This window comes from Sciurus vulgaris, assembly GCF_902686455.1.
Source record: "Sciurus vulgaris genome assembly, chromosome: 16".
NCBI classification, from domain to species: Eukaryota; Metazoa; Chordata; class Mammalia; order Rodentia; family Sciuridae; genus Sciurus; species Sciurus vulgaris.
In genome coordinates, this window is record NC_136477.1 from 20282723 (window position 1) to 20295970 (window position 13248).

At 44.3% G+C, this 13248-nt stretch overlaps 1 protein-coding gene across 1 annotated transcript; it reads right to left on the minus strand.

Moving 5' to 3' along the window:
• Nucleotides 1–611: 611 nt before the first annotated feature.
• Nucleotides 612–9457, minus strand: FAM240A (family with sequence similarity 240 member A). The gene is made up of 2 exons (XM_079114255.1): nucleotides 9309–9457; nucleotides 612–1208 (listed from the first exon to the last, which is right to left on the minus strand). Exons 1-2 carry the CDS (start codon nucleotides 9449–9451, stop codon nucleotides 1118–1120), a joined length of 234 nt encoding a protein of 77 aa, XP_078970381.1. The 5' UTR covers nucleotides 9452–9457; the 3' UTR covers nucleotides 612–1117.
• Between the last annotated feature and the right edge of the window lie 3791 nt (nucleotides 9458–13248).

The window sequence follows — 13248 nt, forward strand, 5'->3', positions numbered from 1 at the left end:
GGCATTAGTTAACTGGTATCACGTTTTGGATGGGAACTAGCTTTGTGGTTAGAACTGACTTTGAATCCTGGCTTTTTCACTAATTCATTCTGTGGTTATATTATATAGCTTTTTTAAGCCTCGGTTTTCTCACCTATTAAAAAATGTGTAATGGATGACAACACCTGCATAGGTGCTCTTGGTGAGGATTAAGTGGAATTTCTATGTAAAGACCAGAGGAGTTCCTGGTGCCACTGGTCACGTTGCCCCTGTGTTCATAAGAACCGAGGGTCCACGTACAACTGGCAATACCCAGAACTATCCTCCATGCATCTCTCTGCTCTCTTCCCTTGGGTAGAGATTGTTCCCCAGACCCAGCTGCCGTGGGCACTCTCTGAAGGAGCAACCTCTGATATCTCTGAAGCTGAGAGATGGCTAGGCAGTGACAGTGACATTTCAAAGTCCAGAATCTGTGTGGTAAGCCCTCTGTAGGGATGGCTGGTTTGGCCGAGCCCATAGAGAGCTCACTACTGCACACACCTGGGTTTAATGAAAACCATGGAATGAAAAGCATACACCAGGGACACCAAGACACTGAATTTTATTAAAAAGATCCTGATAGTGTTGATAGACATTCTTTTGGGAAAACAAAATTCATACAAAGATCAATGTATTTTCAAACCTCATTTTATGACGACTGAATTTATCTTCACATCTGCAGAGAGGTGCGATTTCTCTTCGCATCCGAAGAGAACAAGAGAGGATTACTGGGAACTGTTTCCTAGGTGAGACGGTGGACTGGTATGACCGTGAAGGTGGGGAACCCCTTTGCGGGTGCTGAGAAGTTGGAATAGGGGGGTCTTAAAATTAGAAGATAATGATGCGAAAGTTAATGCTGCCTGGAGCTTCGATCATAAATAGGCTCATCTTTAGGGCCACGTGGAATAATAGCTTTCCCCCGACACGGAGAAGACAGACTCAGCAAATGAGGTGCATGAGCATTGGGAAAGGATTTGCAGGTACGCCCCTCACAGGGATCTAGCCGGCACAGCAGAGGGACTTCGGGGTTCGGATTGACTTCCAGCAGCGTGACCTCAGTGCTCTTGTGTCCTCTTGTGGTCAGTGGAGCAGGAATTTTTCAGCCAACATTCGCCCGCTTTTCGGTCTCATCTGGATTGTTCCGCAGCCTCAGCTTTGTTTCCAGCCTCTGCCTCCATTCTTCTCTCAGCCTGAAAATAGAAACAAAACACACAGCCTGACATTCATCTCCATGGCTATTGGTTCAGGGATGCTGCCTTCCCTTTGCCCCTTCCAACGGGGTGTGTGCATTTGGGTTTTCAAAGGGCACGCAGAAGACCTGCTGATAGATTTATTTTTATTTATTTATTTATCTTGGCACTGGGGTTTGAACCTAGGGGCACTTTACCACTGAGCTACCTCCCCAGTCCTTTTTATCTTTTTATTTTGAGACAGGGTCTTGCTAAATTGCTCAGGGTCTTACTAAGTTGCTGAAACTGGTCTCAAACTTGCCATCCTCCTGCCTCAGCCTCCCGAGTTGCTGGCATGACAGTCATGCGCCACCGCAAAGAATTCAGACCTGAAGATTTAAATGTGTGCTTGGATAGGTCTATTCCACAAGTGAAAGTGGAATAGACCTATCCAAGAAAGTGGACTTTCTGTTCCCAGGATTTGAATCTTAATCCTCTGAAATTTTCCTTTGAAAGTGCAATGTCTTTAAAGTACAGAAGCAAGAAACTCTGTCCATCTAGAATTCTTGACATAGCAAAGCTATCCTTCATAAACAGACCAAGAGCCCAGTGTGGTAAGCTTGCTGTAATCCCAGTGACTCAGGGGAGGCTGAGGAAGGAGGATCACAAGTTTGAGGCCAGCCTGGGCAACTGAGTGAGCCCCTGTTTCAGTGAACCCCTGTAGCATGCATCTAGCATGTGTGAAGCCCTGAATATGGTATCCAGGACCAGACAGAGAGAGAGAGAGAGAGAGAGAGAGAGAGAGAGAGAGAGAGAGAGAGAGAGAGAGAGAGAGAGAGAGAGAAGAAAAAGACAAAACAGATGAAAAATGTTTCCAGACATACCACTGGAAGACGACATCAGCAGCAGACTGTCTACATGCCCCGTTAGTCATACAGTGAAGTCCTTTGGGCAGAAGGAAAGGAAGGTCTTTCAAGCAGAAAGAAAATGACACCAAACAGAAATCTGGGCTACACAGTGGAATGACCAGCAACCTGGACAGCATCTCCATGGGTAGCCAATGACCCTTTCCTTACTTGTTTAAATCTCTGGAAAAGCTCATCGACTATTGAAAACAAAACTGTTGGTGATGTATTGTGAGGTTTATAATATTTGTGAAGGTCAAACTGTACCTTGTATAATAGCACAAAGACCAGGAGGGGAGAAATGGGGATATGCCATAGGAAGGTTCTTCATACTCCATGGGACCTGATGACGCATCTCCGGAAGGTAGATTATGGTGAGTTAAAGATAGATACTATAAATACTAAAGCAACCACTAAAGTAACGAATAGCTATAGCTAAAAAGCTAACAGGTTAGCTGGGTGTGGTGGCATGCCTCTGTTGTTCCAGTCCTTGGGAGGCTGAGGTGGGAGGACTACTTGAGCCCAAGTATTTGAGGCCAGCCTGAGTAGAATAGTGAGTTTCCATCTGGGGCAGGGGCGGGAAGGGGTAGCACTAAAATAAAATCACAAAAAGTATCCAGTGAATCCAAAAGAAGGCAGAAAAAAAGAGAGAAATGAAAATTGGAGAATATCATGCTAAGTGAGATAAGCCAATCTCAAAAAACCAAAGGACGAATGATCTTGCTGATAAGCGGATGATGACACATAATGGGGGGTGGGAGCGGGGCAAGAATGGAGGAACGAGGGACTGTATAGAGGGAAAAGAGGGGTGGGAGGGGTGGGGGGAAGGAGAAAATAACAAAATGAATAAAACACCATTACCCTATGTAAATGTATGATTACACAAATGGTATGCCTCTACTTTATGTACAAACAGAGAAACAAGTTGTACCCCATTTGTTTACAATTAAAAAAATAAATAAAAAAGAGAGAAATGAGATAAAGATGACAATAGAAGGCAAATAACAAGATAGTAGATTTAAGCCAAATCATTCCAATTAATGTTAATGGTGTAAGCAAGCCAATTAAAATGTAAAGATTGCCAAATTTGATATAAAAAAAGTCATACCCAAATATATGTTGCCTACAAGAAACTCACTTTAAAGACAAGTAGGTTTTAAGATAAAGGATGGAAAAAATATCATGTTAAACCTAATGCAAGAAACCTATAGTGGTTATAGTAATATTAGATAAAGTAGATTTCAAGCAAAGAATAATATCAGAGAGAAGTTTGTTTTCTAATAAAGGGATCCATTTGTCAAGAGAACATAAATGTCCTCAACATTTTCTCTTCAAATGGACATGGAATATTTATGAAGATAAAATATTCTGGGCCATATAAAAAGTCTCAACAAATCTGATTCAACTCATATGATGTATGTGCTTTGACCACAATAATTGTTAGAATCAGAAATAAAAAGATATCTGAAAATCTGAATATTTTGAAACTAAATAACAAAATTCTAAATAGCCTACAAATCACAAAAAGATCAAAAATTGAAATTTTAATAAATCAAATAATGACAAAAAATGAAATAGGGATAAATTTGACAAAATATATATAAGTTCTTCAAACTGAAACTATAAACCATTGTGGAGAGAAATTACAGTAGACCTAAAAAAAGGGAGAAAAATATCATGTTCATCTCTCAGAGGCTAGATATTATTAGGACATTGATTTTTCCCAAATTGAGCTATAGGTTCAATTCTGTCCAAATCAAACCTAGCAGACCTAGATATTGCTTCTAAAATTTATATCAAAGTGCAAAGAACCTAGAATAGCAAAAACAACTTTAAAAAAAAGAAAAAGTTGTAAGAGACTTATGCTATCTATTATTGTAAAGTTAAATAATCAAGACAATGCACATGGGTACCAATACACAAATAGATCAATGGAATGGAATAGAGTCCACAAATAGACCCATATACACGTGAGTAATTTATTTCAACAAAAGTGCAAGGAAAATGCAGTGGAGAAAGGATAATTTCTTCAACAAATGGTGTTGGAACCACTGGATATCCAGATGCAAAAAGCGAACTTCAATCCACACCTCATGTCATATTAAAAAGTCAAGGGACTGGGGGTATAGCTCAGGGGTGGAATGCTTGCCTGGCGTTTGCAAGGCCTGGGTTTGATCGCCAGCAATGAAGAAAAAAATCAAAATGAATGATTAACTTCAATGTAAGACTGACAACCTTAAATATTCTAGAAATACAACAAAGAAGTTAATCTTTGTGGCCTTAAGATAGGCAAAGACTTCTTAGATAACAACACTCAAAGCAAAATCCATCAAAGAAAAAGATTGAATAAACCAGACCTGATCAATATTGGGAGCTTCTCTGTAAAAGAATAACCCCAAAGAAAGTAGAAAAGAGAAAATAATAAACAGAAGAGAAGAAATTCTGAAATAGTCCTCATCTTATTAAGGAGATATGGAGAGTGATGGACAAAATAAGAAAAAGTAAGAAAAGAATAAAAAAGAATAGAGAAAGAAGGGAATTAAATGAAACACTCTAAGATGGTAGAAACACACCCATTATAATAAATATAAAAGGACTAAATCTGACAATTAATGTCTAAAAATGTCAGATTGGAAGAACATCCAATCCAATCCATGTTGTTTAAAAAAGATACAGGCGGTGGCGCATGCCTGTAATCCCAGCAACTCAGGAGGTTGAGTCATGAGGACTGAAAGTTTGAAGCAAGCATCAGCAACTTAGGGAGGCCCTAAGCAACTTAGTAAAACCCTGTCTCAAAAAAGGGAAGGAAGGAAGGAAAGAAGAAAGGAAGGAAGGAAGGAAGAGCGCTGGGGATGTAGTTCAGTGATGAAGTGCCCCTGGGTTCAAGTTCTGGTATTGAAAAAAATCAAGATACACCTAAGTTGCAAGAATAGAGATAAGTTGGAAAAAGAAGATTTTAAAAAAAGATATGTAAGGAAAATATTAATAAAAAGAAAGTAAATGTGATTACATTAATAGTTTAAAAAAAGGCTTTTGAACAAAAGAACATCATCAGGGATAAAGAGACTCATTGCCTAATGACGAAAAGGTTTGCTTCACCCAAAGATATTCCCATTCTAGACTGTATGTATCTCCTAAAATAGCCTTAAATATATAAAGAAAAAAAATTGATGGAACTTGGATTATGAAGAGGTAGTGAGGAGGAAGGGAAATGGTTCTCTTTTTCCCCAAGATAACATTTAAAAAATAACCTTTATTATCCAAGATTTCAAGCACATAGAGGCTCGCAATGGTGAATTCCCTTGTACCCACCTTGGTTCCACCCCAGCTTCAACAGCTCATGGATGAGCTTATTTCCCACATCTTTCTTATCCTGTATTTTAAACAAACATCCCAGGCATCATTTAATTTCCTCCGTAAATAACTCAGCATGAAATGCACGTCTGCACATGCACACACACGCTGCACATAACTGTGTGTATTAACTACACTCAGTAGTTTGTCCTTAAGAGAACTCTTTAAAAAGGAAACTACCTTGCCATCATTGCACTTGCAAAATTCATTAGAAGTACTTGAGTGGGCTGGGTTTGTGGCTCAGTGGTAGAGTGCTTGCCTGGCATGTGTGAAGCACTGGGTTCGATTCTCAGTCACCACATATAAATAAAATAAAAGGTCTATCAACAACTAAAAAATATATATATTTAAAATAAAAAAGAAGTACTTGATATCATAAAGTATCAAGTCAGTTAAAGCCCTCCTGATTAGCCAGGTGCAGTGGTGTGTGCCTGTAATCCCAGTGCCTCGGGAGGCTGAGGCAGGAGGATGTAGAGTTCAAAGCCAGCCTCAGCAACAGTGAGGCGCTAAGCAACTCAGTGAGACCCTGTCTCTAAATAAAATACAAAATAGGGCTGGGGATGTGGCTCAGTGGTTGAGTACCCTGAGTTCAATCCCTGGTACCCCCGCTACCAACAAAAATCCTTGATTATCTTATAATATTTAACAGTTTGTTTGGTTTGGTCAAGATCCAAATAAAGAATATATATTCCTGGTTGTTGCTCTATCTTTTAAGTTTCTTTTAGTATGTCAGTTCTCCCTCATCCTTTCCCTTCCCTGGCAATTGTTCTGAAACCAAACTGCCCCGCAGAGCTGGCAGAGTCTGGATCTTGTTGCCTGGAACCCACTCATCTCCTGCATATCCTGTTGCTGGGTGGCAGAGCTAGAGGCTCAGTTGGATTCAGGTTCTTTCCCTTCTCCTTCTTTTTCTTTTTGACAAGACTAGTTCACAGGTGATATGATGGACTACCATCTTATTTTATGTCTTTTTTTGATGTTTCAGACTTTTATCGTTGCTTATGTGCACTTCACTTTCACTAGATGTTGCCAAATGCTAACTGTGAACTTCTCCGTCCTTTTTCATTTATGCTCTGGAGCCTGGAGCCATGGAGGTAGGGCCCTCCAGCAGGAGCTGTGGTACAGAAGGGATGAAGTCACTGCCAGGAAATAGGCAGGAAGGATGTTGGGAGGAAATAGGTGGAATTTCCCTCCAGTCCTCTTACCTCCTGTTGACGGAACCTAGCCAGAAGACAAAGGACGAAGTGATCAAGGCTCAGCATGGGAGGAGGGGTCAGCTGAGGGAGAACTCATGGAGGTGAAACCCAGTCTCCAACCCTACAGCGAAGATCAAGGATGGGGTAAAGACTCCTGGGCTCAGAGTAAGCAGACAGCAAAAATCCATAAGAGAGATGATTTTGTAGTTCTTTTGAATCCAGTCAATCACGTATTTCTTGAGCACCGACTATATGTTTAGCATTGCAGCAGGGACTTTAGGGAATACAGAAGAAATTCATAAAAATGACTGTTTCTCTGTTCCATCTATGCAGCAAACTCTCACTGACTCAGACCATTTGCATATGCCATGTCTTCAGCTGAGGATATCTTCTCCATTCCTCTCTCTTTGCCTGAAAGATGTCAGGTGGTGGGTACAGTGCTAGATATCTATAGAGCCAGACTTCAGAGTATGGGCCCACAATTCCAGCGAGCCTGCACATCTGCCTGCCAGCTCAACAAGCAGCTGCACCCCAAGGATGGAAGAACCAGTTCCTTTCTGGAACTGCGTGTGAATAGCTGAGATGCTTCATCTGCTAATGGAAGAAGCTCCAAGGCACACTCCTGTACTCCACAGTAATGAAAGGAAGGAAGTCCCCACCGTCCCTCCTCTCCTAATGTCTGTTTCTCTGTGAAAAATAGCCAGGAAACAGAGACACGGGGGATCTGGTGGAGACCTGGGGGGTGACCCCAGGCAGCCCGCTGTTCTGCTCCTGATCTGGTCCTCACCCACTCTTTCCACTTTCATCATGATTTTCTCCTCCAGGGAGAAATTGGTGCTGCTGTATTTGATCCTCCGTTAAGTGGGGGTGCAGCAGAGAGAGCAGAACTAAGACCCCTGGGTCCTGGCCTTGGCCAGGCCCCATGCTCTGTCCCTGATGAACGATTAGTGATCTGGGACCATCTTGCCATTTTGAGAAGGGACAACATAGAGCCGAGGTGGAGCTGGGATTCCCTGGGGCCAAGCTATGGGATTCAAATTGGAAGAGTGGAGAAGGATAAATAGGTTGCTTTTCCACCATGGTACAATTACCTTATGGTCATTTCTTACACACATAGAGAGATGCTGCCTCATCATCATCATCATCATCATTATTATTATTATTATTTGGTGGTGCTGGGGATTGAACCCAGGGCCTTGCGCATGCGAGGCAAGCACTCTACCCAACTGAGCTATATCCCTGGGCCCTGCTGCATTATTTTTAATGCTTTAACAAACTGTACAATTTGTTTGAAAAAAAAACTACCAATTTTCTTCGCCCCAAATTTGTGGTTGGCTCGGAGCCAAACGATGGTTTCTGCATCGTCCTGTGACCAATGTCACTTCATCTGAAGGCACACTCGAGGTCCAGGACTCGTTGGGGCCTCACTGAGTGACCCGGCCTGGGGGAAAAATGATGGGCTACAGGAATGATTGTCACCAACCCCGCCTCTCCAGGAGTCTCGGGGTGAGGTGCCCTGCCCTCCACTAGAGCAGATAGGAGGGTGTCGGGCCATAAGGCTGCGCAGGCGTCTGTGAGGAGAAGGCGGACTCCCCTGGGGGCTGGGCTGGAGGCAACGTGAACACTGCGCATGTCCCCAGCCTGGCAACTCTGCAGTCGGGCCCTGCTACGGGGCCAGCACACCGTCCCACCACCCCACAGGGTCTGCAAGCAGAGGCCTCGCAGACACAGTCGGTGGAGCCGTTCCTTTTGAGGGGAACCTGGTCCCCTCTGCAGCCTGCGGGGCTTCGCACAGCGTGCTTGAGGTCAGTGAGCGTGCAGTTTCACAGTGACCTGGCCCGGTCTGCACGTCACAAGGGACCCCCGGCCCCCGCCAGCCATCTTCGAGGCACTGCCCCCTCAGGTGTCGTCACCCAGATGACCTCTGGGAATCAGGCTCCTTTTCCTTTGCGGGACAGTTTCTCACCGACACGCCTGTCACCTCAGCTCCCTAGTGTAGTGGTGACAAAGGAGAGAGGTTCTTCAATTTTCAGTATTCAAGGTTTACATGTAAGGAGAATTTAAATAATTACCTTCTCTGGAATGCCATCTGGCATTCTGGAGAAATCTGTTTTGCTTTTACAAACTAACAAGGTGATAATGAGGAATCAATGAAGGGTTGAGGATTGTCCCTAGGTGGTCCATTAATAGTGTTTGTTGGGGAGGTGGGGGCGCAGTGGGAGCAGGGAGGTAGGTACGTGGAAACTCTTTGTATATTATTTTGCTTAATTTGGCTGAAAATGTAGAATTGATCTGAAACACTTTTTTTAGGGGGGTGGTATTGGGGTTTGAACTCAGGGGCACTCAACCACTGAGCCACATCCCCAGCCCTTTTTTGTATTTTATTTAGAGACAGGGTCTCACTGAGTGCTTAGCTCCTCACTGTTGCTGAGGCTGGTTTTGAACTCTCCATCCTCCTGCCTCAGCCTCCCGAGGCGCTGAAATTGCAGGTATGCGCCACCACGCCTGGCAATAAAGCATATTTTAAGAAAGACAAATTCATTTTTTATTAAAAATAGACAAGCAGCTGGGAGTGATGGTGCACGCCTATAATCCCAGCGCCCAGGGAAGCTGAGGCAGGAGGATCAAGAGCTAAAAAAAAAAAAAAAAAAGACAAACAGGCTGCATACTTTCTCAGTGCGCTTCTTCCCAGACGATATTCCTCGGATTCTCTATAGTATGTCTGTTTGCCAATCTCCCTTTCCCAGAAGCGCTTGAGCTCGTGGCAGGTGTTCCGGCAGAAGACCTCCCGGCGGGTGTACTGATTGTTCATCCCCTGGAAAAGAAAAAAGCAGCCCAACCTTGTAAAACAGGAGCCCTTGGGCTCCCCTGGGTACAGACGTCCATGATAATTCAGTCCCTCTATTTCCCCGAGGGAGACCCTGGCCAGCCACAGGACCTCTGTGAGTGGGATGACAAGGGCCAGCTCCCTATTCCTGTGCTCGCCTTGTCAGGATAGAGCGAGATGTGGAGGCAAGTGGAAGGTGGCATGTACCTGAACAGGTGGACCATGAACAAGCAGCTGGCAAACACCTCTGTTGTTCCTTCCGCCTTCAAGAAGGAGCATCCCTCAGCTGATTATCAGCAGGTGTGTGTGCCACTATCTTGTGCCTCTTGGACCACCAGCTATGGCAGCATCCTAGTGAGATGGGCAGGGCCTTCCTCACTTGTGAGACATTTGAGGAATTATAGAAACTGCTTGTGGTGTCGCAATGAGAACCGGCAAGGGCAGGGTTTATACTTCTGAAAGTTTTCGAGTCCTTTGCTGAAGGGGCCGAAATGTCTAACACACCCGGAGCAAGCTGCTTTGAGCTGCAACGCGTGCACACACGTGTGCCCGCTTGCATGTGGAATTATGCATGTCCAATGATCAAAATGCTCCCTATTCTACATGAAGACACTTTGCCCAACTACCAGGGCTCAGTGAGTCCAGCAGGCAGACCAAAGCCAGGGACCAAAGCCAAGTGTGGTGGTGCATGCCTGAAATCCCCATGACTCAAGAAGCTGAGGCAGGAAGATGCTAAAATTGAGATCAGCCTTGGCAAATTAGCAAGACCCTGTCTCAAACAAACAAACAAACAAACAACCCTAGGAATGTAGCCCCATGGTCAAGCAAACCCTGGATTTAATCCCCAGGAAAACACACACACACACACACACACACACACACACACACACACACATACACACACACTCAATCTGACAATGGTCCTGTCTTCTGGTGGGGACCCTGCCAAAGAGCTGGGGAGATGTGAACCTGGAGAAATTGGCATGGCTCACCCAGAGGAGGCTTGACTTTTATCCCAAGGCCCATGGACAGAAGGTCTTCCCTGTGTGGGGAGGGAGTGGGGAGGTCGGATCTGCATCACCCAATGTGTTCTAGGATTAGACTGCAAGCGCAAGCGTGGATGCAGGAAGAAAAGTTGCCAGGATGTTGGAGGAGCCCAGGGATCAAATATGGTCAGATGCCAAGAGGATGGACTTCTAAGGGCCCCGGGGGGTTGGTCAGCTCAAGGTGGTGAATGAAGGGAAGGAAGGAGCGTCAGTGGAGACTCTGGTGGCTGTGCCTATAGTGGATGGGGAAAACCATGGAGCGGGCGTGGGCAGCAACCTCCAGCAGAGCCACCTGGAGGAGGAGTTGGAGCTGCCTGGGGGCCAAGCTCTGAGGGGAAGCACTGAAGGGGCACGTGGACATGTGGCTCTGAAATAGCATAAAGATCTGGGCCATGGTTTTCCGGGAGAGAGTGACCAGGGCAGTGGAACAGGGGAGAAGGTGAGGGGTTTGAAGCCAGATGTCCAGGCCAGGCCCGTGTTCCCACTGGCTTGATTGATAGACCTCTACTCATTACAAAAATTCTTTGGGCGCCACATTACTCATCTTTAAAATTTCTTTCAAGTTCCTATTTGATCATAAATGTGAAAGGTTTTGCAATTTATAAAATTCTGAATCAATAGATGGGTGGGATATCCCTCATCCAAAATGTTTGGAATCAGAAGTGTTTTGGATTTGGGATTTTGGGGGGGATTTGGGAATATTTACATTATAGAATGTTTTGGAGGCTAAGACCTGAGTCTAAACATGAAGTTCACTTATGTTTCATATATACCATATACACATAGCCTGAAGGTAATTTCATAAATATTTCTAATAAATTTGTGCATGAAACAAAGTTTCAAGGAATGGAATCGTCCGCTGTGGCATTAACTCAGTGCTCAAAACGCTTTGGATTTTGCAGCATTTTGGAATTGAGATCAGGGATGCTCAATCTATAATTGAAGAGCTCCGTCCTAGCCCTTTGGTTATTTCAGGTCATTGTCTGGCTTGGGGACATCAACAACCAAAGTTAATTGAATATGATTGACACCTCAAATTAGCATGAATTTTCTCTGTTCATACATAATATTGAGTGGCTTCTTGGGTATGTCATTTATCTCTGTCCCTGGTCTGTTAGTCACTAGCAAGTAACACCTAGATGACAAGGCAGAAATCTGGGTTTAACAATCCCTGCCACAGGACCGTGCCCTGAAAGAGCATTTGGCAAGAGCTTTTGTCCCTATGTCCCATATTTTCTGAGGTGTGCCCACCATACCTGGGCATTGGAATGAGTTCCACCTGTGGAGGGAAGATCCGTGTTTTTCCAAGGAACAGCAGAGATCCCCCTGAGCTGAAGACTGACCTCCCTCTCTACCTCCATCTCTACTAGATCATGGTGCCACCTAATCAGTTGTTTTGCTGTAAAATACTAGTGACAGAATGTGAAAATAAGTGAGATCTTCTCTAAGAAAACACACATTTCATTTGTAGACGAACTAACCTTTTTTTTTTTTTTTTTTTTTTTTGTCATTGTCCTCACTATGAGCAGAACCAAAGCAAGTGCTGTCACCAATTTTTTAGCTGCCAGATACAACTTTAGAAATTCACTTTTGGGAAAACATAAAAAGAAGGCAGGAAGAAAAAACTGAAGCTATCTAGAGTCTCTCTCCTCCATGGCCTCAAGGGGAGGCTCTGGGATTAGACAGGGTCTCCCCTCAGGTGACTTCAGGTGTAATGGAGAATGAAGTGGATACGGACTTGTCACAGGCACTGGAACTTCATGTGATAGCTGCTGGGGTTACGGAGCAAGTGAGAGGCTTGGGGACTTATGAGGAAGGGACAAGTGGACTGAGGGAGTACAGTGACCAGGTGGGGTATGGCCTGGACGAGGCCTGGGGTGGGATCCTGCAGGGCCAGACACAGAAGCAGGCAGGGGGCTTACTTGGGGCTGGGATGAAGGAAGGGACTGACCGCAAAGCAACCTGGGTGCTTCTTAGGGTGATGGAAATGTGCTGGATCTTGTTTATAATGATGATGATATAAACATATACATTCTCTAAAATTTATCAAACTGTGCACCTAAAAAGGGGAAATTTTATTACACTTAAGTTATGCGTCCATAAAGGTAGAGAACGAATTTCTTCTGTCTTTGGACTAGAGATTCATCCAAGGTCCCTGGCTCTGTTTAACGTCCTGGGAGATGCTGTCCACATCTCCTCGTGAGACTTCAGCCCACCCAGGCCTCCAGAGGGAATGTATGTTTCTGTGAGAATGGTCTGGAGGCTGGGGACCACTGCTCCACCTGGCACAAGTGATGAGGAGACTGTTAGTCGCTGGACAGCCCTTTGGAAACAGGGGATCATCCTAGATAAATAGTTCCATCCCCCCTGGACCTCCTTAGCCAAGAACCCCGTCCACCAGACTGCAGCTCTATCAGGAGAATCAGCATTAACCTCAATGACAATTATGAACTGCACGTCCCAAGAGGAATTAACGCCTGAACAGTCACATCAATTCAGTTCAATAAAACTTGTTGAACTTTGACCATCTGTGAGGCATCCATGACGCATGAGGGTCTGACTCATGTTCAGTGAGTTAAAACAAGACAGAGGGACATTTGTCCCTCTTGAGCCCTAAGGCTGTGCTAGCAATTGAATTTCCCGAATTTCAGGTTTCACAGAGCATTAAAGTCAAATTAAGGAATGGGATATATGTTTTTTTAAGAGTTTTGGCTGGCACTGATCATTCTTAGACTC